The sequence below is a fragment of the Labrus mixtus genome, chromosome 3 (assembly GCF_963584025.1).
Source record: "Labrus mixtus chromosome 3, fLabMix1.1, whole genome shotgun sequence".
In the NCBI taxonomy this organism is placed as follows: Eukaryota; Metazoa; Chordata; class Actinopteri; order Labriformes; family Labridae; genus Labrus; species Labrus mixtus.
This window is the reverse complement of record NC_083614.1, coordinates 17762960-17788164: the sequence shown is the minus strand read 5'-3', so window position 1 is coordinate 17788164 and position 25205 is coordinate 17762960. Positions and strand designations below refer to the sequence as shown.

Here is a 25205-nt window from a genome sequence, read left to right as displayed (position 1 = left end):
AGATCATTTCTAATTTAACTAGTGCAGTCTCAGGTGGACTCCAAATCCTCACTAAAATTTCCTCAAATAAACTGTTGTCATGGAGAAAGTAAAAAATATTCCTCTCCTCCTCCTCCTCCCCCCCATCAGCTTCTCTCTTGCCCTCAGGCCCCGCTCGACCATCACATATCCAGAGACACCATATTCATTATTTACATTTAGGGTTTCTTTGGCCCAATGGCAGGGTTTGGCCTGCCTTATCTGGTCTCTGTCCCCTGGCTTTTGTGATTCACACAGATTAGTCTGTAGTTTTCTTATCTAGCTCTTTTTATTCTTGAGTTGCATCAGTGTGTTTATTTGTTGTGTTTTATTTCTCAAACAATCTATTTTCTCAGTATAAACCAATCTCAGCGTGCCACACCCTTATTCCATGAAATTCAAGTGAAGATTTAAACGACAAAAAAACTCTCCTTAAGCTTTACTTGAAAGAAAAAAAGTATCTAAAAAAACAGAATCGTAACTGTTGACTATTGGACCATCCTCTCTTAGTGAATGTGTTGATTTTAAAGACCATTGTGTGCTCACATTTCCTCTTCCTCTCTTCATGCGTGTCTTTATGTGCAGCAGGATGAAGGATGTACTGTCTCGGTGTGGACTGCAGCCTCTTCAGGTCCTCCTCTTGCTTCAAACTGTGGGCTTTGGTAAGTCCTCAATAAACCACAGGCAGTCTCCATCATCTCACCTACAGTGTAGATTGAATACAACTGCACATAATCATGTTCACAGAAAAAAACATTCTTTCTCATTATTTTGCCCTTTATTTTTACATCAATTCTACAAATACTTAAATGTATTAATTGGTTGCAGCCAATCTGCTACATGATTCACAGTAATCATTAATAATGATTTAAGTGAAATAAATGTTAAGCTTCTAAAGGGTGTATTTGATGGACAACTTGTGCAGCCCTCCTTAATTTTAGTGTTGATCTCCTCTATAGTTCACATTTTGAGTTTTGACCCACCTCCTGTCATGTACTAGCTTCAATACAAAGGATGTGACAAATAATGGCCGCAGTGCAGCTACACTGTATATCTAAGATCTGCTTAAAGTCTGGTTGTAGAGCATGTAAGGAAGCAGACCAGCTTGATGAGAGTCAGAGTGATGTATAATAAAAATAATCAGGATTTTCTTCCAGTCAAAGAGAAGCTTAACCTGCATCACCTACTTGAAGCACCATATCGTTGTCCTCTCAGGAAAAAAATATTAGAAAACAATAAAAACTCTAATATAGGATCTTGGTTTATTGTGGAAAATAATTTAAGTCTCATTTATCTGTTGTATTTCTGTGTTCTCCTTTTAGGTCAAGTTACTTCTAATATAAAGAAAACATTTATTAGGGGAGATGGACATTACAAATGAACGCTTAATTAAACATTTTGAACAAGAATGAAAAAAGAATGAGGCCACCTGAAAGCTTTGTTGTGTGTGTACATTATGTGTGTGTTTTTGTGTTTTCTTTACAGATCAGAAGCACTTTACCCTTTTTTTTTTTTTTAGTTTTTGGTGACCTGTTGCCATGGTATTCCTTTTCGGACAAGCACAGCCAAAACTCTTGTCATGTGATTAGTTTGTCTGTGTGCTCTCTGTATTTTATATCAGAGTAGAACAAGGAAAACTCAGGATTTTATATTACTTCTTAGAATTAAACTCTAAGTTTCTGGGGAGTTGGTGGTGTTCTTAAGTACAAACAATATATAAGAAGATATGATCAAATCTATCTCATTAATATGATGTCAACAGACATGCACGTTTGTTGATTTAATCATGTTTGGGTTTTGTTGAAGAAAAAAATTATTCCTACATGTGACACAAAATGATGTATCTGTGCAGCATGCTCTAAATGTTATTGTTTAAACTGTAAAAGCAGTTTGGATTCAGTAGAAAGAGGGTGCTGCTAAAGCTGGGGTTCAGTGCAGCAGCAGGCAAAGTGGGTCAGGTGAACATGTGTGCTTCCTTTGCTGAAATGTGTCTGTTTTGTGTTGCAGCCCACCAGCCTGTGGGGGTACAGGCTGCACAATCACAGACTTTGTACCAGACCACCAACGCAGCAGCAGAGGACATCTCCTCAGTCACTGCAGCCCAACATAGAGACCCTTTCTCCAAGAACTTTTCCTCCAAAGGTCCAGTTGACCTGAACAATCCAGAAGTCAACTCCATTGCTGGAAACAACACCTCTGAGATCTCTGAGGAGCACGTAGTCATCCACTCAAAGCCAGCAGAGGGCTGGGATGAAAAACAGGGTGGACCAAGAATTGGTAGTTTTTCCTTCATGGCTACAACCAGTGGACTACAGAGTCCAGAAGAAGGTCTGTCTGAGGAAGAGAAAGAGGTGACGCCACTGGTTGGATTGGTGCCTGCAGTCAAAATCACAGGGCAAAGTGAAACCACCACTCAGCCAGAAGCTTCTGCTGACAACCCTCCATCCACTGATAACGGTATGAGCTAAAACCACACACACATCATGTGAAGAGGTTGAGTGGAGACTGTTCTCTCTCCTGTTACATGTTCTACTTTAGAGAGGGATCTGAATTAAACAGATGAGAAAACAAAGCAAATTGACTAGACATGGTTGAACAATTCTGAGTTCAAAGACCAGGAGATAAATGCTCTGAAAAGTTTAAAAAGAGGCCTCACACATGCAGTGGTCCATTGTTAGTGTGTGTGCTGAATAACCTGGAGGCTCGGTTAGACATAACACCCACAGCAGAGTGAATTACCCTCAGGAATGCTGCAGTATAATACAACACAAGATAAGATGGAGAACGTGTGCAATCAACTTTTCAGCTTGTGTTACCAAACCCATAATCAGTTATGGTTTTAGATGTTTATGAAGAAACAAAACATTGCTTAGTTTACAGTTAAGGCGACGACCTCCTCAGTTCTCATAGATTGCTTTACATGCAAAACATTGAGGAGTAATGATATAATAACTTGCTGGGGTGGTGGTGGGCATGATAAACAAGAGCACAGTATTGGTTCAGGGCAGAGCTGGCCAATGACAGCCGAGGGAGAGACCGGAAATTTTCTATCAATTTGAGAGGATGTATTTATCAGGTGATTGTGAGAGAGAGGCATGTCAATGTGAAAACAGTCTGGACTAGCTTGCAGGCGTTGGTCCATTTTAAAACTGGAAGACTTGAAGGCTGTTGGACAAATAATTACCAGATATATATCTACTGTAAAGGCAAACTATGGGTGAGAAACTTGGCAGAAGGTAGAGAAATTAATTGATGAAAGCCAAAAACATCTAGTACACTTATCTTGGGTGGAAGATAGTGGCTCTTCTTTTAACGGCCTCCCCAAATAACAAATCCTGGCATCAGCTTAAGGGGATGGATACAAAGAGACTAAAGTCTCTCCCACAGACAGCCAGAGGAATGGATCAATAAAGGTGAGAGGTTTTTCCTCAGCTAGCAATTACCAGCTTTATTAATATAAATACTCACTGCTGCGCTGCCTGAATGAATATGCCGACCCACAAGGTAATAATTTCAAGCTTTAGTGTGCATGCATTATTCACAGCCTTTTCCGACATGCAGGTTGGGCTGTGCTGCTATTTGCTTTCATCTCCACCTTTGTCTCTGCCAATGGAGCCCCAGCCCTCTGAAGGTAGGTGATAATAATCAACACAGTGAGGACAAGTAACCCAATAGGGGCATGAGTAAAGGGGAATGGGAAGAAAGTGGGGTCGCTTGTTTCTTGAATGTTGCTGTGATGGAAAGCTGAAAAACTGATGTTCAATTAGCATCAGTGAACTGAACTAGCTCTGTTTCTGCATACCTCAGACTATGCCTTGGATCTTAACACTTCTGAGTAACTGATGGTTGGCTTTAATAAGTTCCTACAGGAGCCTCCACTGAACTTCATGTAAGCTTGAATGTCTGTCAAATCAGTTTTATCCACCTCACAGACTCTATTATTCCATTAGCAGCTGATGGGGAAATTTAGTGGCTTTACTGAAACTGTACAAAAAGTAAAACAATTAATTTTTTTACAGTAAGTGTAAAAAAGCTCTCAGATTAGGAAGAACATGAGAACACGCCATCAGAGAATATCCAGGGACTAATCATTACTCATCCCATTATTACTTACTGCAGAACTTATTAAGTTCAACCTCTTTTAAGTCAAACAAATTGTGTCTTTATGTTGTGTAGACAATGTTGAAGGTATTTAATCTCAAAAGCTTAAGCACCTGTTAGACTAAATTCTCAAATCTCCCATGCTGGTCTGCTCCAACATCTTTATTTTCAGAGAGAAAGCTACCAGTACACTTGATAACTGCTGCTAAGTGCTTCACTATGTCCCAGCTTACTAACTTTGTCACTCTGTAGGTCTAAATAATGACCTAGAATTAAGCATTTTCCTTTTCACTATTGCTGACTGATGATGGCATTTTATTTTGTTGTTTTGTTTGTTCTCACTTGCGAGTGTTCTACAAGTTGTATTGTTTTAGCCGGCTGTAAAACAAATTTCCCCCAGGGGCAAGTTGAATTTGAGGTGGAAGTTGAAGTTGCAAACGACTTATCATTCTAGCATCCTGATACGTTAACACACACACAAAAAGATCAATTAGTGTAGATTACGATCTGTTTCTCCGTTACTTTTGTTAACAACGTTAAGTCAGATAGTTTAGATATCCTAAGCTAGTTTCTTAGCATCTCTACAGTCTGCTACGCTACAGTTGGTCATAACTCAACGGCCGGTGGCCTAAATTAATCGCTAAAATGATCAGCAGATCAAGGGGGCATGACATGACACCTGTCACTCATTGAAACTATGGGAGTGGATTAAGGAGGATGCTAAAGTGGTTGGACTGTAAAAAATAAGGACATGTGTATTTTCTTGTTATTAAGTTTGGTTGCTAATTTAGGTTCCACCAACATTTAAAACTACGTTGTAAATTACTTTATCCATTTCTAATGTATATGAAAGAGAGGGCTTAGCCCTGTGAGCCCATTTACACCAGCAGCCCTTGATGCTCATACTGTTGAAGAACTGTGTTTAGAGAGTGGGCCTGCTGTTTGGATGAGCAGCAGTTCATTAAAAAAAAGGTACCTGTCTGTGTAGAAGGGCAGGCATGTCAATGTCCCCCAGCTAGCTAAAGGAAGTCAATCTTCCAGGTCTTACACAATGAAAGATGACAAACACAAAGAGCATTTCAGGCAAAACATTTGTGTGACAAATATTTCCGTTTCAAGGAATCCATTTTAGAGGATGTCAGCTCTGGATTTGAGGCAATTATGAGAACGTTAGAGGGCAGACCAGATCTGTCACTGCTGCTGGTTGATAAGGAGGCAACTTTTTTAACCAGTATGTTTGTAAGAGTGCATTTCTCAATGTTTTGTGTTACAGAAAGACTGATTGGGAGTATGGTTGCATTAATATGCATTTGTTCCCATGTAGCTTTCTGTGTCACATTAACGTCGCCCTATTATGCCCTCCATACCACCCTGTCAGATGTGAAGTCTCCGGTGGCATTTACTGGTTCAAAGGTTCTCTGTTTAATTGATCAGACTACTGTTTGATCTGTTCGTCTGACATTTAGTTAACAGAGAAAAAAATGCTGTTCCTGTTCTTTTGGGACAAACTGGAAATTGATTGCACTAATGCATCATGAGGTTTCGTTTGCCCACCTTCAGTCCTCTGCTTGTTTCTCTTAATAGGTTTTTGCATAATGAATCATCAAATTAGTAACACATACAGAAATTCTGTATAAGCGGGCACAATGATGTTTAAAATTCTTGTTATCATCTGATTTATTTTCTTCATTCTTCTCAATAATTCTGATATTTCTCTCTAGAGCTTTTTCACTCTCAAACTTAACTCATTGTTGCTGTTACTGTTGTTACTGTTTCCATCTCACTGAATTAAACACTTTTGGACATTAGTCACAATACCCTGAAGAAATGTTGTCTGAGACATTTGTCATAGGCCTCTCTCTCCTTCTGAGGTTTCCTCAAATGTTAAACAGTCTGAAAAATACAATTTGAAAATCAGATGTAATGCTGAATTCCACTGCTCCCAGTGCTTTTTCAAATAGTCATGTTGATGTCAAAAGGCTGCAATTGATTCTTTCTATATATTTTAATTTTGTTTGACATTTGAAATTTGCAGCTGACATCTTTACACTCTCTCCAAAGCCCTTCAATTTAAATAGGACACACCTAAACACAGAAACAGCAACTACTTAGAATCACATCCAGAATAAACCTTATTAGATGGCACAGAGAAAGTGTGAGCTATTTTAGTGTCAAAGCAAAAAGGCAGAGCAAAACATACATCTCTATGCTTCTTGCTTTGAAATGTCCTTTATTTGATTTTGTGGGTGAATATATATATATATATATATATATATATATATATATATACACACACACACGTTTGAAGTAGAGAATGTCGTGATTTGGTTTTGTATATTTTCAGAGTTTAGATTTTCTTGTTTTATCTTGGGTCATTCCTCCTTGGTGTTTGTTTCCCTTGTGTGTTTCTTTATTTTAATATTTCTTAGTTTAGTCTTAATTTGTCCTTTCGTATCCTTGTTTTTCTCTAAGTCATAGTGAGTTATTTTCTGTTGAGAATCCTAAGTTTAGTTTTCAGTGTTTGCTGATGTATATTGAAGTTCTTCACCCAGCGGTTCATCTTCGTCTAGTTTCACTCTAACTCACATGTGGCCGTATACTCGGCAAAGAAAGGTGGAACAGGTATTGTCCTTTCGAGAGCAAACTGAGAAACGAACTCTCCTTCCCTTTATGGGAGACCTGATTTGGGGATCTCATTCACCTGTGGCTGATTGCTACAGCCAGCACAGGTGATTATTGCTGCTCCTAATTCAATTTTCAATTCAATTTTTATTTGTATAGCGTCAACTCATAACAAGTGTTATCTCGAGACACTTTACAAGAAGCAGGTAAAATACCTTACTTATTGCTATGTTACAAAGATCCGGCCTATCCATCATGAGCACTTTAGCAAAGCAGCAAAAGTTACAGTGGTAAGAAAAAACTGCCTTATTAAAAGGCAGAAATCTTCGGCCGGATCCCCGGCTCATGACGAAACAGTCTTCACAGGGCTAGACTGCGCCGGTAATTGAGCTCAGGGAATCAAGGCAGACATGACATCTCAACACTGAGACTACATCCATGTTTCATACTGTCTATGGTTTGGATCCTGACACTTTTCAGGACAGGATGTTCTCTACTTGTGATTATAAAATAGAAAATCGACTGTTCATGATGTATAGTTATTAATGTGATGGTAGCAATACAGCAGGCGACAGAAAGTTGCAGCGTGAGACATTCCCTCACTTCTGTAACAATGCAGTACTTTTTATGGCCTAGTTAGTTGACTTCCAAAATTATATACCACGTTTTATTGCAGACAACTTATTGGCTGAAATATTGATTCTTCCCTTCCAGCCTTTATGACTCACTGAGAGGACTCTCTATACTGGCCTCATTCAGCTTTCTTGTTAAACCCACAAGAATCCATAACCATAAAATTACTGATTGCACTCACTAAATGGTGAAAGAGCTGTTTCTTCTATTTATCCTGAGCGTTCACAAACACCAGGGCTAGAATTTAAAGAATACATAAAAGGTTTTGCTTTGCCTCTGTGCACTGCCTGTCAGCACCTGTGTGTTCGATGACTTAAAGCTTTTTGTTTGCACATTGTTTCTTCCTTTCTAGATCCTTGCTTGTGTTGTTTTTACTCTCTGATGTACATCGCTTTGGATAAAAGTGTCTGCTAAGTGAATTGGAGAACTGGAGAAACTCACTACTCTAAAGAAGTAATGACCCTCCTCCGGTGTTAAAGAGTATAGAGGGGACAGAAGTGCCCTTTCTGAATAGTTGCAGTTCAGTAGGCAGTGTGTACTTTTCAGTATGGAGTTTCAGTATACTGAACTTTTGTGGTCATTCAGTACGCATTTTTTGGGTCCACCTCAGTATACTGAACATTTCAGTATGGATACTAACTTCCGGGTTTCATGCAGTATGGATCGGATGCATCCTTTCAGGAAATGAATTGTATTTTACCACCCACAATGCTGTGCGAAGTTAAACGTAAATGTCATTTCACGTGCGCCTCCAAATCAAAACAAACGAGCGTGGATTAATTTAATCAATTTTTAATCTAGAGTTAAAGTCCCGACTGAAATCACTACTTTTAATTAACAACAGAAAATAAAACAAATGTCTGCATTATTATAAAACCTTTCCTCCTCTATTTAAATAATGATTTCCCTATTTAAATGCGTCTTTATTGGTTTATTTGACTTTATATTCTGTATATTACTGTCTTTCATTTGTACTTTCCTTTATGTACTGTGTGTTATTTAGTTATTTAATCTGTTTTTTACTTGATTTACATGTGTGAAAAAAAAAAACGGGTGGATGAGGCCGATTCGGGAAACCCAAATGCCACTTAATATCAGCCAGCACAAAGCAGTGGACTTGCAATGAAGCTGTCACACTGTTTTAACCAAAGAGACTTTTACTCCCCAAACACTGTCTGCGTTATATGACAGCAGCTTTGCAGGCAAATTCCCACAAACACAGGATCTTTATATCCCAACACTCAACACTCAGCACAAACCATTATGTGCTGCTTTTTAGCAGCTCTACATCCTCGCATGTTTCTTAACTTTTCAGGTTCTGTCCAGCCCCCCACTCATGTTTACTGTCCTTCCTGAAAATGTATTTGCCTATACAATTTATATCTTACAGCAAGACAGCAGGATTAGCTGTGTGTGCAGTCTTTCTCTAATCTCTTTCTACTTTCCATCTCACATACTCTCCCTTGCTCCTGCAGCTTAGTTCTGACAGCATTACTGCACCAAGTCCTGCACAGACTACAATTAGCATCATGCTCTTTAGTGCATCCCATACTAACCACTAATGAAGATTAATCAGTTGGTCTTAATTATAACTTCATCAAAAACACTTTTGATCTGTTTCAAAGTTTGATCTTTCATGTGTCTGTTTAGTGACGAGATGTGGCAGGTGGCTTAAAAAGTACATGAGTGATTCAAATCTGACCCTCCACCCCTCTCTCCCCCTGTCGCTCCTTCCAGACATTGACGACTGCCAGTCTAATCCATGTCAGAATGGTGGAACCTGCATCGATGAGATCAACTCCTTTGTCTGTCTTTGTCTGCCCAGCTTCAGAGGAGCTACCTGTGAGAGAGGTAATGTTTGGAGGAAAACTCTGCGATTTGTGGTAGTTTGAAGAACAAAAAAATATAGGATTTTACCCCAAACTATACTGAATTTCTTTCTTATTGATTTTTAGTTTTCACATCTAACAATTTTAAATTTACTAAAAAATATGAGGCAACAGGAATACATTAATACTACTGCTTTCTTTTCTGGCCAGCAATGGGAATACTATGCAATACATCTTCTAAAACACAAGATTTTAAAGGATTTTCAATACAAGAATTAAAAGAAAACAAAGATTGGGACAGATAAAGAGGGGTTGGATTAAGGAGACATTAGATGAAAGAACAGCAGATGAAGATATATCTTTAGGAATCTTGACGGCCCTGAATTACATAAAAAGAGTTCCATTTCCATCTCGTTTGCTCCACCTTTAGCTTCAATTATCAGAAGAGTTGTGACTCTGAATATCTGACTCTTTTATGTGTCTGGCTTCAGTGTCTGTTTCTGCTTTTAACAGCTCTGCTCTGGTGTGACCGGCAACTCTGAGTGGAGAGCGATCAATAAAAGGAGGAGGGAAATAGGAGATTGAAAAGACTGGACATTTTGAAAGAGCAAGAACTTATCTCTCTTCTTTGTTTGCTCCAGTGCACTTTCTGGTTTGCTGAACTTCAGAAGTTTGACGCAGCATCACCTAAAGAAACTCATTAACGACAGAATTCACCTCATTTTTCTGTATTTTTAAGTGCACCCGTAAAAAAGCTTTAACCACGTCATCGCCTTGAATTACATTTCTGATAGAGAAAGAGTTACAAAGATGATACCTAGTTGCATTATGGGAAATATATCACCCAGTGGCTCTAGAACTGGACATGTTTTAAAAGTCACAATATTTTTATATGCTGCGTCATTTCCATCCTTATTTGTAAAAAATATTTCTTTCTTAAAGTTTCTAAAAATGTATTAAAGTGCATACAGCCATGTAATCCCCCCATTTTATATATTACCTTGTTTACTTGTGATTTTATATTTAATTCATACTCAACATACCTGCGATATGTAGGTAAAATGGCCAAGGCACTTTTAGGCAGGTATAAGTAAGGGGCCTTTTGGATGCACAGTTGCACATGCATCATTCGATAGTACGAGATGCTCACGGCAATATGAAGCCCTGCTAAGGGCCCCAATCCCACTGTCCACCCTAAGGCCTACAAACGACACAACTCAGCATGTGCTTGTAGAGTTCACGGAGAGGCTAAGAGGGAACGCAACGATAAGCTCACCAGATTGACTGTGATGCTTCTCTTCTCTGTCTGTCTTTCCTGCTGCTGTGGTATTTGGTGACTCAGTCAGCAGAAAGCTTAGCATAAATTTGTTTTTTTGTTTACCCTCTGGGTCTTTAGAGGCTTTTAATGCTTTTCAAGATTTATGCATTCTAATGAGTCATCAAGACTTAGCCAAGACTGAGTAGACAGGGACCAGGAGCTTCTTAATTTATCTCGACAATATTTGTCCCCGGAAATACACACAGAAACTTTGTTGAGCAAACACACACACACACACACAACATACAACTTCACACATTAAATGTCCCGGAAGCTTCTAAGTCTGGCAGAATGTGTTCATTAAAGCAAAACAACAACCAGGCATCACTCTCTGTTCATAAGCTGTCGTGCTTGCCAATTGTCCCTCTTAACTAACAGGCAGCGGAGATGAGGGAGTGATGTGTTCCCATGCAGGATGCTTCATTATTAGACAGAGTTTTTGAAGAAACTGTCACTCTTAGCTGAACTGCACCAAACAAGTTCAGAAGAGAAACAGAACCTGTGAATAATATAGGAGGAAATGCCACAGCAGTTCTCGAACACTCCTCACATGCTCAACTTTGGTAACATCAGATTCTCCCACATCTGCATCTCTCACTGTCTCTGTCTTTCTCTTCCTTAAACTCTTTTTAGACAGCTGTCATCTATCATGTCAGCCTTCAAATAGCCACACAGGGAGGAGGGAAGATAGTAGCGCACACTCATCGTTCAGGGGGTCTAAAAAGCAAAATAGTAAGGGCACTACTTTAGCTTGGCAGAGCAGGCATCCTATTAACAAGGCTGTAGTCCTTGTTGAATAGGTTTGACTCTTGATCCTGATGCTATTTTGAGCATGTCGTTCCCCACTCTCTCTCTCTAGATTTCTTGAAACTTCTGCTGTTCTGTCCAGATATATCTATATTTTGTTAAAATACAGGACAAATACTCAAGTTCAATTAAAGGACCCCTCATTGAAGCCTAATCTAGTATAACTAAAGCAACAATGAGAAGGTAGTACCTAATGTCTGCAGTTCAAATTTATGACAGCTATTTTGGACTAATAAAATGTAAATTTGGTTTAGTCTGATACATGACAAGAACATATTTTTGTCTGTCATATTTTTATTTGACTGATGTGAATTTATGTTCTCAAATTTCCATGGCGTGATTATACTTATTTCATGTGCTAAGAAGGATTTGTAAACATTAGTTGATCCAGTTGTGTTTGTGTGTTGCATAGCCAGGAGCACACTTTTTGTGAGTAAGCCTATTAGTCATCAAGTTCAGTCTCATCTATTTTGCATTACCAGGCTAGGAGTAAAACTACAATGGCAATGTTTTTGTTAGAGAAAAAGATCACAAATGGAATCAATGAATATAAAAAGAATATACTGAGAATGTGTCCGTCAACCCTCTGTGGACAAAGTGGTACCTTTCATCTCTCTACTGATTTGTTCTTGTACAGTGAAATAGGATTTTCTGCCAAAAAAAAAAGTAATCTTCCTGTCTTTTAAAAGCCAAACATTTCCCTCCATGTGAATCTTACCTGTGGAAATTGTAAAAAATACAGAAGCCTGTTTTGGCATTGTGCAGTCTCTTTCCTTTTCTGACACCTACCCCATGGTGGCATTAACAGGCATTGCAAACATTAACAAACATTAATAACTATGTATGTTGTAGCTCATGAAGAGGCATCAGTAATAATAATTTACTGTATGTGAGACTAGATGGTTCTGCAATGTCAGTAGTCCAGTGATGGATGAACTGCATAAGAGTGATACAACTGATAGAATTAGACAAATACTTTCACATTTCTCTCATATAACATTACTCTTGTGTATTAGTCTTTTTTCTCTCTGCAGCCAACATGAATATTTGTCTGATATTTGACTTATTTGTAGAATTTGGAGGCTTTTTTTTTTGATAGGACAGCTTGAGAGATAAAGGGAATGTGGGGAGAGAGAGAGAGAGAGAGAGGAGGTAGCATGCACATAATACTGCCAGGATTGGGAATTGAACCAGCGATCATGTGCATAAAGGACTATAAAGGAATATAATTTTTTTGAGGAAATTACCTTTGTGCAAACAGTAAGAGTACATTTTGGCCAGGACACTCTTGCAAATGAGATTCTTAATCTCAATGAGGTTCTCCTGGTTAAATACATTAAAAACATGCTAATTCATATAGGTCACACACTGTGGGTTTTTGGTGGTAAGTTTGCTTCACTTGAGTAAGCAGCTATGACCAGAACATTCATTATACTTTTTGAAATAGCATCATTGGACTTCACAGCATTGGTCCTTAACAACAAAATACATTAAGGACAGCTTTGGCGTATGAAAAGCACTTACACTGCCAATGCAGTAAAGGTTTCAAGCTTATTTTATATAACAGTATAAAATAGTTTCATAATGGTCTCCTCTCTTGTTCTAGTCTTTTTTTCACAGCTTAAACTGCATCGCTCTGCATCAGAGCCCCATACCACCCAATTTACTGATGTTGCTTCAAATTTGTTGGAGAATATTTTAAGGCTTTTTCCCTGATCCTAACAATGCAGGGAGGGAGAAGAAGGTATGAGGGGGATGAGGATGAGGGAAAACTGGAGAAGCATGTAAGCTGACACACATTGATACCCACATTTAATGATTTTCAAAAACACAAAAATAAGGGTAAAATCAGTTTTTTTTAGTCCTAAACCCCCTCCCCCTTCTCCACGCAATGCTATTATTCAAATATATCGGTTGAATGTGGGTTTTAACAGTAAAAAAAAAAACAGGTTTTTCTTCCAACATGGATTTTCCACAGACTAATCCCTGTCTTTTTCAATGACCTCCTCCTTCTTATCTTATACCAGCAGAAACTAAGGGTTGTGAGCACACATGGAGGAAGTTCCACGGCCACTGCTACAGGCACTTCAGCCGGAGACACACCTGGGAGGACGCTGAGAAGGACTGCAGGGAGCACAGCGGACACCTGGCCAGCATCCACAGCATAGCTGAGCAGAACTTCATCAGAGGTGGGTGAATGTTTGGGAGGAAGAAACTTGGCCGTGGTAGTGCAGCCTGCATGTGCAAATGTATATATTCTTTTGTAAATAAACCTGTTTTTTTCAAAGTAGCTTGATTAGTTACACCCCCCCCCCCCCCAACTGCTCATTGAGATCTTAAAGAAACAAACCATGCTAGCAGCTTTGTAAGGTTGTGCTGAGGCCAAGCACATCAAACTAAGCATATAGCATCACAGCATAGGAGTAGATACAGGTTAGCCATATTTAACACTTTATTTTAGCAAGTAGGCATTGTATTCAGAATAAAAACAAATTGTATGTGATTTGTCTTGAAATGTGTGAAAAATCCCCACAGTGGGTGAGTCAACGCCATTCATGTCCAGTAATGGAAATGCAACGGTGGATAACAAGATTAAATAAGTCAATTTTAGAGACAAAAGACTGCGACTGACTTATTTTACAGTCTGGGAAGTTGCCACACACACTGGGCTGATTTGATGGGGTAATTCCAAAATTACTAGAGGTCCCCAGGTAGGACTTATCCAATGTGAAAAGGCACTTATCTTTAGATGCTTTGGTTTTATGTGAAGCAGAAGTCATCCATCTGGTGTTTTGAGCACACTGTTTTGAATTACTAAAGCACATTAGAGAGGCAAGAAAAGAGGCATGAAAACTCTCTGTTTTTAATGCATTTTTTGAGTGATCATCATAGATTTATTAGTCCACAGAGAGCCGTTTGTCTCTGCCAGGAATCGTTAATCTTCATAATCTTTGGGCGCTCATAAACCCTCAACTCCTCTTTCTTAACTTTTGGACCCGTAGCAGTATGTACTGTACAGTATTTAGGCCATATCACCAATTTAGAGCCACTGTAGAATTTGATCAACCTCATGTCTCGGAAAATTACCAGAACTATGCCTATTGCCATTTTCCTTCTACACAAGCTCAGTTATCAAAAGTGTGTTTAAATTCATCAAAGATAGTTAATCTCCAGCCCTGGAATAAGCGATCAGAGGCATTAAACAAGATTAATGGGCCTGCTATTAATGTTAATCAGATGCACCATGATTAAAATTCCATTACACAAGTCCACGCATTTCCACATTCACACAAGCACAGTGCTTAGAGCTGCCCACATACACAAAAATCATCAAGCACAGTTCATTATGTTTCCCTTTAATGCAACCAGGATTCTCATCACCTCTGTATGAAAGTAAACAATGTAACAACATATTTGTTCATCCCTTAGCTGAGGCTAGAGAGAAAGCATTTCTTAAACATTGTGTAACATTAAGGAGCATTCTACTGATTTTACAGTAATGGTCAGTTCACAAGGCCAGAGCACCTGAAGTATAAAACAGTTATATTGGTTTTTCATTTCTTCTAGAGGAGCTACTCTGAGTTATTCACACGTTTTCTTTGTCTTCATTTCCTCCTGACGTTGCATCACATCCAGGTCTGAGCCATGACAACACATGGATTGGGTTAAATGATCGAACAGTGGAGGATGACTTTCAGTGGACCGACAAGATGGACCTGGTGAGGAAGCAGCTGTGTGTGTTGAGTGTCTTAGTCAAATGTCTCTCAGTGGACTCCCAGTGGAGTTCAACTTCCACAAGAACTGTATCAGTTTGAAGGCGCTCAAACCTCCTTTTTATCTGAAATTTTTTCCAACAATACATCTTTTTTCATCTGATAATGACAGACTATCTCCCGGAAGCAATTTTGCTTTTTAGGGTGGTTGTCATATTTGTTATGAATATATACAAAATCAAAGACATAACACAACCTCAAAGGAAGGAAACATTATGAGGAAACGAGGAAAGATTGAACATTCTTTGCACAATTGATTATCAGCAGATGTGATCAATGACGAGACAAGATCAAGACAATTTTGTTTAAGTTTAAAATCTGGTGTTGTATTCATTTCCCTCACTGTCTGTTTTTGTGTTTGTGTGTGCAGCGATATGAGAACTGGCGGGAGAACCAGCCAGACAACTTCTTTGCTGGAGGAGAAGACTGTGTGGTTATGATCGCTCATGAGAACGGAAAATGGAACGATGTGCCCTGTAACTACAACCTGCCTTATGTCTGCAAGAAGGAAACGGGTGAGAACAACTTGGTGGAGGAGAGAAATGCAGGGAGAGAGGAGAGAGTGGCATATAGTATGCTGCAACTTCAACAGGGGGATAGGATGACTTTCAGAAAGACAAGGAAGTAGAAATGAGAAGCGTATTAAAGAGGAACACGGGAAAAAAAAGAAGTACAGAGAGATTTAGCAAAAACAACCTCACCATGCTGTCAGTTCTTTAATCTGAAATTCACGAAGCCCAGTCATAAAATAGAAAGGGTACAAAATGTTTCTTTAGACGCTGTGTAAAGCAGCTGACAAGTGTTGCAGCCTCATCTTGTTAAAGCACAGAGAGTGACAGCCTGAACCCTCAGAGGATTGTGAACATCCTGGGTATGTCACACTTTACTTTATACATGGCTCAGAGATTTATTCTGAACCTCTTCACTCAGTCCAGATTTACACTCATCGCTGCTCACAGCCCGTTCTTCTTCATCTCCCATCATCCTCCAGCTCGTCTTTAAACAGTTCTTCACGTACCTCTAATGTCTCAGCTCCATTTCCTCTGCCAAATGCTCCTTTAAAGTAAAGTGGAGTATATCGTGAGGCAAAGGAAACTTATGCTCAGCAAAACAAGGTCAGATAACTTATCGGGTTGTTAAGTTCCCGTATATATGTTGATGCCTCCCTGACATATCCCATGCTGCCGCTGCACCTACTTTGAACTGAAGTTAGACAAATCACATTCTCCTTTGAGAGCCTATTAGAGCTTATGTTTGCCACACATTTGCATACAGGTCAGACTCGTGACCAATGTAAGGAAGGCAAATGTATTTAAAGGGTTGGAAATTCAAAAATACAAGAAATACAAACCTTTCCCTGGAGCACTGTTTGACAAGTTTTTGAATAAGTTGTGAAACTGGGTCCTTATATAAAAAACCTGCTTATAATTACAGTCATTGGGCCCTATTTGGACAGTGTAAAGCTCATTGTCAGACAGGATCTATGTTAACTAATGTGCTGTATGCTCGACATCAATTATAGGTAGGCTGAAAACATTCATTTACTTATTTTCTCTGCTAAAATCCTTGGCTATATTCTTAAATATAATGGACACTGGACAGTCTGTATTAGTATCTGTGGGCTTTATTTTCAGTGACACTTATTATTGTCCCTTGATGTTACCTCATGTTGGATGTGTCTCACTTTAAAATCTTAAAAGCCCTCTGATGGTCATTAATGTAAACCAATTATTTGCTTTAGCAGATGGTTTATTATCAGAACCCATAAGTAGAGAGACACTTCTGAAGCCTCAGGCAACAAACACGTCTCTTAAAACATCCACCCTTATCTTGTATTAAAATAAAGTTATTTCTGTCACATGCTGGCGTTGCACCACCTTTGATGCACACGGACACAAGCCCTAAGCATCAAGCCAACCTCTGACCAAAATCACTCAGTAACTGTACAATCACCACCATCTTTTCATTTACCTTCTCCTCCCTGTTGGCCACTTTTGTTTTAATACTGACTAACCTGAGTAACCATGTGATGACTTATCAGTGGAGTTTATCAGCTTCGTGTTGAGTGTACTCCACCTGATTTCTATAAACTCACAGCTAATGTGATCTGTTTGTCTGCTCAGCTGCACCCCTAGGTTTAATTGGGTGAAAATAGCACCAGGTGAGCAATTGTCAGACACCTTAATCAGTCACTTAGGGAAAGGTCAGGGTGAAGTGTCATGCAGATGTTGATGACTGTCATGTGAACAGGCGATTGTGAAAATCTTAAGAAAATGAGCTGGACATGTTAATCCTACAACAACCTCATACAATCCTTTAATATTTAATCAAACACATTTCGAACTTCGTTAAACCTTCTGATTTGCAACATCTGTAAAAGGTGCTTTAAAAAGCTCAATAAGCGCATCGGCACAGAGGACTCACTCACTGTGCTGCTCTGGTTTCATATTCTGTTATTTAGATATTTTCAGATGATTAAAACGTGCCAAGGTCCTTATCCCAATCAGAATTCTGTATTTTAGCACACATATAGGCTATACATATGACTAAGGCCATTTCAGATTCCTGCTTTGGCAGTTGTATCAATGGAGCAGAACAGAAGCGGTGAACAAAATAAAGATGTAATGGAAAACCGTAGCAAAGCTTCAGTTTACATTTTGATTGGGACAATCATTCAGGCCTGCCTTACAGCTCCTCCAGCAATGTCTGAAAATTATATACCCAAAACAGGGCGTGTTGGTATTACAAAATTATTCTATCATTTTGAAGGCAGGAAATATCATTTTACTTGACATACTCAGATTGTTCTCCGAGTGTTTTGGGAAATGATGTTGTTAGAGCCTAAAGCAGTTGATTTTTCCTGTGCTATGTAATGTAATCATTATTGGATACACGTTGTGTGGAGTTAAACTGTCATTGTTGAAATGGATTTGGAAGCCAGGGGGGGAAAAAAACAAATTTATTTGAATTACTTTAGCCAGCTGCTCTCTGGTTTGCAGGTGTGATTGGAGCTTTGTTTGTTAAAGACAGCCAGTAGCCGCCCATGAATAACCATTACTTTTGTGCAGAAGGTACAGGGGTGAAAAGTTAGGTTCACATGGATTTGAGGTAGCAGGTGTTAGTTTATTCTCAAAGTACTCACTTTTGATCACTTTTTTAAAAAATTTTTGGGGCTTTTTGTGCCTTTAATGGAGAGACAGGACAGTGGATAGAGCTGGAAATCAGAGAGAGAGAGTATTGATATGCGGGAAAGGAGCCACAGGCCGTATTCGAACCTTGGCCGCCCACTTGGAGGACCACAGCCTCCATCCATGGGGCGCACGCATTAACCACTGCGCCACCAGCGCCCCGAGGTCACTTTTGATCACTTTTATTGCAAAAGCGTGTAAATCATTTCGGGACAGAATTTATACTCGGTCCACAAACACATATTTGGTGCATCACAAAGTAATGCTAAAACAAAGGTGTTTGCTGACAGCAAATTAAAGGCTGACACATTTCTAAATACAGCTTACACAATTATTGGTTTCTAGGTATTGTTTTCTTCAAATTAGCTAAATTACATAAAAGACCCTGTCTATAGTGATTTATAGTCTAGTTTCCATGCTAGCACTCCAACCGGTTTCTCATTGAAGAAGCCAAGCTGACCGGCGTCTCCTGTAGGTAAACAGATACTATTGACAGTTCAATCAGGAGAGACTTAGTTAAGAATGACAATTTATTAATTTAACAATTTAGGAAATAAATGTGCAAAGTCTTTGGAGGATTAGACTCCATCATGACGACTTCATTTACCCGGAGGTGTAATGAGGCCAACAGCAGGATAGGATACCCCCCTATGGAGTTTAGACACTGGTGGTGCTGGTGATAGAAGAATGCAGGATGTGATGAGGAGTGGGTTTCTGAGGCCGTATCAGAACCCTGCTGAGCTGGAATGGAGGTGACTGGGGCGGAGGAGGGTCGCAGCAATCGCACTGAAATGACAAACTGACTGTGGAAGGTTTTAAAATTTGAATGCAGCAGGACGATTGGTTGAGTGAGGTTGTGGCAGAGTCGGGTGGGATTACTACTTAAAGAGTAAACGCCCCAAATCAGCTGATCACCTGAGCAGGGAGACGGAGGAAGTGGTAGAGAGGGAGTGGGTAAGTTGAATGAAGAAATTGGATTAATGTGTAAAAATATAACCAGTCTTCCTGCTTGAACTTACACTGAGCTCCATATACCTCATACCCCACTTTAAAAAAAGAACTATTACAAATACAGTGACAAATATTAAGCATAGGCACTTTAACCTATTAACAGCACAGCAGGAGTCCTATAAAACATAGACATACATTAAATTCATAGATTGATTAATTATTAGAGTATAAAGTGTGTATATATAGCAAAGGGATACGATCATGGGACAATACTGCAAAAAAAGCAGTCTATTTGCTAATAACAGCAATATTGTATCTTATTGTTTTTCAAATATTATTATTAATGAATTTGTGGTTTAAGGTGGTGATTCTTTCCCTTTTTTTGGTGCACCTTTTCTTTTACATTTTCTTATTTTTAGCACACACACACACACACACACACACATGCACTCACACACACACACACACACCATAGTACCATAAAACAAACCTCCTTCATTAACATGATTCAGGCTTGCCATGACTGATCTCATTATTAATAATTGCAAGCAGACTGAATAATAATCCTCTGGGTTTCATTAAGTGGTAGTCTCCTTTGAAGTGCTTCATGCTTGAGGTGTTTCATTTTTTATTTTTTTAGGTTTTACTTTTTATAACACATTTTTAAGTGAGTTGGCCATTCATTAAGCTACTGAGGCTGTCATATATGACGTAATAATTGTTGTCTTTACATCATCAGCTCGTTTCCCTCAACTTTTCCCTGGTTTAACCACTCTGACCGTGTCTGAATGTTTCTGATGCCTGTCAGTGATTCATCTCATTCTCTCCATTTCACCTTATTTAAGCTCTGACTTTTTTTTTGTTAAGATGTTTTAAGAGGGGTTAATGCCTTTATTAAAGAGAGAAGGCAGTGGATAGAGTCAGAAATATGGCGAGAGAGTTGCAAATGACATGCAGGAAAGAAGCCACAGCTTAGATTTGAACCGGGCCACCAACTTCTAAGGACTACTGCCTCTGTACATGGAGCATGCAAACTCACCACTAGTCCACCTGCGTAGATGTTGTATTTAGACCTTTTCTTCTTCTATTTCGCTGTCTGTCACGTACTCTCTGTTTTCTCCAACAGCTCGACAAGCCAATCGTCACCGGCGCCACCACCACAAGGGCAGGCGGGAGCACAGGAAGCACAAGAGACATGGCCACAGAGAGGGAGGCCACAACATCGCCCACAGCATCGCCCACCTCTGAACCAAAATAGCCCCCCCTTTGCTACAGACTGAAGTTTGCCTATCCTTATTGCCCCATTTCCTACAGAAATTATTCTAACCTTATAGACAAGGGCCATCATGTATCAACAGTGTGTAGGAAATGTTCTAGATTCTGTCATACCAATAAATTGTACAATGTTAATCAGTAAAAAATAAATTCAATTCATATTTATCCACATGCACATGCCCATAGGGTTAGGGTACACATAGACACATCAGTATGTAATCAGTGTTGATAAATCCCACATGCTTGTGCACACTCTGGGATCATTTGCGTTCAGAGACACCTTTTATAAACCATACAGTATATTGTATCAACACACATTTGAAATGTACTTATTTGATTGTTTTCCCCGTTTGAGTTGTCAGTGTGAGGTGTTTACTTTAGACCACTTGCTGAATAGAAAACACACGATGTCTCAATTTAGTTTGATCACATCAGACATCTGTCAATTTTAAGTGTCCAACCATCTTAAACTACTCCTGTTGTGTCAAACATCCAATCCCATCATCATTAAAGGTTAATTTGAACCTTTGATTTCAGTTCTTCTTTTCATAGATATATGACATATACGTCTGTTTTAATGGGTATGCATTTTATTCTTTAGGATAGCAACAATATCTGCCTCTTTCTGTTTTACTAATAAATTACAATTACAATTTTGTGAAATGTGGTACGTTGGGTACTTTTTCCTCGCTCTGCCGCAGCCACTTAGTTAGCTTTCTTCAGGACTCACTAATTAGTGGGTGGAGCTTGTGTTTGTACTTCGGCTCCTTGTGTCTCTTACCTGGTTTCAAGGCTGTCCATATGGGGTCCGTTGAGGTCAGCAATTACATGATTCATCCTAAATATAAGCAATGGCAACCACTTTTTATTTTGAACTTCAATATAAAAATGTACATCTTGGGCAGGCTCAATGTGACTTTAAGTGCTCTGCTTGTTATATCAGAGTGAGTATTGCTGTGCCAGGATGAGAGAAGAAAAAGAGAGAGCTGGTTAGGTCAATTGACCCCAGCACAAATGAGTGTTGACAAACTTTTTTTATGTCAGCTCAGGAAGCTGATCCCAGCCAGGCTAAGCAGACAACATTAGCTAGGAGGCTAACACTTAAATGACTGACCAGGAGTAACTGTGGCTGGATCCTTCAGTGAACCGAAAATAATAAATACTTTTGCTCCACAATGAACGGGAGAGACCCAATAAATTGGCAATACTTGCTATAAAACTATACCAAACAGGAAGACTTTAAAATCATTACTGCTGAAAAATACAGGTAAGATGGCTGTTCAACAGGCAAGCGTGAAGCAAACAAAAGGGTAAGAACTACTTGCATTTCTAATGGTGTCCCCTTATTTGTCCCCTTTTGTACAGAACGGGGAAGGTTTTGATTTGGTGTGTAGTGTGTTGGTTTCTTTTGGTGAGTCCTGCTCCTTGTTGTAGTTACCTCTTACACTTTAGTACTGTGAAACACATTTTTTTTAAGAACATCCTACAATTTATAAAATAAAGATTTGTGTCAAAGAAACTCTACTGTATACTTTGATTGTGAATCATATCTGCTGTTCTTGCGTGTACATGGGTTGGTACATGAACATATGTCATCTTTCGAGTGTCTTAATGTTTACATTATAACTTTCTTGGAGTGCTATTCCCCACGGCACGTTAGTGGGGACCTGAAATAAATAAATAACCCACTTTGGCCACAGAAGTATGGATTAATTTATCTAAATGAACTAGAAGAAGAGACCAGGTTCACATCATGTCTTTGATTATTGGATGATATTGACATGTCCAGCTTTCTCCGAGGACTTTCTGTTTTAGAATGAATCGGGTTGTGTCAGCTCAATGGAAAGGTCTTTTTTGACCAATTCTGCATAAAAATACAGATTGTGGTCATTATGAACAACCAATCAGAATTTTTTGCAACAGTTAGTCTGTAAACTATGACCTGCTTGCAGTCTTATGCCCCTCTATGACATGGCAAGGTTTAGAAACAGGTAGTGTTCATTGAGGCTTCACAAAAAGACCTGAAACGTATGAAGCTTAGTTGTCGGAAGCTGTATCTATTACATTTTTCATTATTGGACAAATGAGCATTTGATGAAAGTTGTTGTAAACCTTGTTGGAAATTTGATTGACACAATTAGGCAAAGCTGTAAATCATTTATTTCAAATACTTGTAATTTATTCATTCATGATGAAAGCATGTCAGATTTAAGTTATTGTTGGTCGCTCTGTTCATGTGATCAGTTAGTGAGTTCACTTTTTTGGTTTGGGGATTTTTCTTTTGCTTCCAGTCAGGGTAAAGGCAGACAAACATGCCTCACAGCTTACAGTTGGACAGATTGATGAATGACTGGAAGATTATGGAAATACTTCTGGTTATATTCAAAAGGATTGCTGGGAATGTTACAGAGAGAAAAAAAAGCAAAATGTGAGAACATGTGTAAAATGTAAAGGTCCCATATTATGCTTTTTCTGGTTTTATATGCTCTTTAGTGTGTTTTCCAAGTGTCCTGTGCATGTTTAGGCACATCTATGTGCAAAAGTTCAAAGTCCGCGGAAACGCGGCTTCTCCTACCTCCTCCTGTTAGCTGTAGCATTAGCCGCATGTAATGCTCGGTTCTAGCCCCCCTCGATAAAAATTTGTCAGTCCGACGTCATTGTCAGTGTGAGATCACTGATCTAAGCCCATTGGCTCGTGTGGTAAGCCCAGCAGCTCATGTTGCACGCCCGTTAACTTCTGTAGCACGCCCACGATATGCCGTAGCCTGCGGTAGCACAGTAGTGCTAAGGTGCTAAGGTGTAATGTTTATGCTCCCCTCGGACGGAGCCAGTGGCTGCATTCCCAATATGGTAAAAGAGGCGGGACATTTCCGAGAACCGTGCTGAGCAACTGACCAATAACGACAGAGCGGATTGGCAGACCAATCAGAGCAGACTTCGCCCACGTGGGGCTCTGCAGTGGGGGCTCAGCAGAGCGTAGCTGATGGACTCAGAACATAGAGGGAGCAAGGAGGAGCAGTACATGAAAACAGACACTTTTTTCGGACTTTAGTTATTGTGAACGTACAAAAGTAGGTACATAGATTAAATATACAAACCCCAAAAAGGGCATAATATGGGCTCTTTAAGTTCTAAATATTCAGAACTTCTTTATAAAGGCAAAATAAAACGATACAACAAAGGTAATAGTCTGCATAGCAGGTGTATGCCATCTATTGTTTTGCACATTTGAACTCAGCATGTAAGAACTGCATTTCTTTGGTTCCCTCAGGCTTTGTGTCCCTGACTCTATGTGCAGCGTTGTGATGAGCAGGTTCATGGAGTGTGTCTAGTTCTGCTTCATGCTCCAGCAGTCAGAACCTCAGACCTGTTATCCTACACCGTCAGTACCACAACCACATACCCGGCCCGGTGGGGAAATGGGCCACAGGAGACCCTGGTAGAGAGAGCTTATCGTTTTATGTCGTGATGAGTTGTCATGAGGAATGGCAGGTGATCTCATGGATCACATTTTACTTGAAATTACAAGTTCAACAATGGCAAAAAAATATCAGCCACGCTGTTACATACTGTTATCAGAAGGTATTGTTTAAGTGAGGTTTAATACTATTCCAGTGGTGCAGGATTGCCATATTCTTATTTATTTTTTAAGTCTAACACATTCTTGTTCTACCTCTCTCCGGCTTTATCTGTCTAGACAAGGAGAAGAACTAACACTCTGTATCCCAGCAGGCTTGCCCATGAACCCACCTCTCATTCTCTTTATCTCGTTGTCTTACTATATTTACAGCAACACACCTTATGAACATGAGCAGCCGAGCATCAGAGCAGCACTTCACACACGCTCCCTCATCCTCCTACTCCTCCTCGGTGATCTTCAAAGTAAGAAGAGTCATACACTATGTCAAAGTGCCATGGCATCCATAGACTCTTGTCTGAGTGATTTTTCTAAAAATCAAAAACCGATAGAATTCTCATTAAGGACCTCATATTTTCATTATAACTTGGTGTGGATGTACAGGTGAAAGGGTCAAGTGTGTCTCACATGTGAGTGTTGTTGACAGCATCAGGTAAGTTGTTATAGTGTAGCTCAGTGGATGTCAGTGGATGCAAATAAAATTGACTTTCTGTATGTTGATGGGATTAGATGCTGCTTGTTTGCACTGCACTGTTTGTGTGTGTATGTTGACGTGTTTTGCTGCTGTCGGATAAGCTGCTTTTTCATTCTGTGCAGACAGCTGTAATTGGAGCAGAGCATGAGGAGAGGGGACCAGTAGTTGAAAGAACCCACCGGCTGAGAGATGAAGAAACACTACATGTGGAGAATGTTTGGGAGATTTTTTCTGATTATGTTGCAATTGGGGTAGGGTGGGAGAACGGCTGGGGTTTAGATTTCTGGGGATCGGAGGAGTAAGTCTGTAACTATGGCAACAGCATAATTGTTCTGGGTCAATTCAGTTGATCCTCCAAGATCACCCTCTCAATCTGCTACCAATTGAGAGTCTTCCTGTTTTAATGGCAGCCATAAGTGTCTGTCTGATTTCCATTACAATGCATTTCAGACTGTTTTACTGTCAATTCGGAGCCTCCTCCTCCCCCTGGTATACCCACCACAGGGGAGATAAACTCAGCAGACAGGTGTCTTCTGTGAAAAATGACTATTTATTTTGGAAATCATCCATTGTGTTCA

The 25205-nt window shown here is 39.5% G+C and overlaps 1 protein-coding gene across 1 annotated transcript; it reads left to right on the top strand.

The window, feature by feature from the left end:
* The first annotated feature begins 607 nt into the window (after nucleotides 1–607).
* On the top strand, nucleotides 608–20833 carry LOC132971974 (aggrecan core protein-like). Its single transcript, XM_061034806.1, has 7 exons — nucleotides 608–680; nucleotides 2026–2475; nucleotides 9112–9225; nucleotides 13356–13517; nucleotides 14965–15047; nucleotides 15472–15616; nucleotides 20367–20833. The coding sequence occupies exons 1-7, from the start codon at nucleotides 608–610 to the stop codon at nucleotides 20486–20488; spliced, it is 1149 nt and encodes a 382-aa protein (XP_060890789.1). The 3' UTR covers nucleotides 20489–20833.
* The last annotated feature ends 4372 nt before the right edge of the window (nucleotides 20834–25205 follow it).

Coding starts and splice junctions, on each gene's coding strand:
- LOC132971974 (XM_061034806.1), top strand. CDS start 608: ATGAAGGATGTACTGTCTCGGTGTGGACTGCAGCCTCTTCAGGTCCTC. Junction 9,226..13,355: donor AGGAGCTACCTGTGAGAGAG/GTAATGTTTGGA, acceptor ATCTTATACCAG/CAGAAACTAAGGGTTGTGAG. Junction 13,518..14,964: donor TGAGCAGAACTTCATCAGAG/GTGGGTGAATGT, acceptor CATCACATCCAG/GTCTGAGCCATGACAACACA.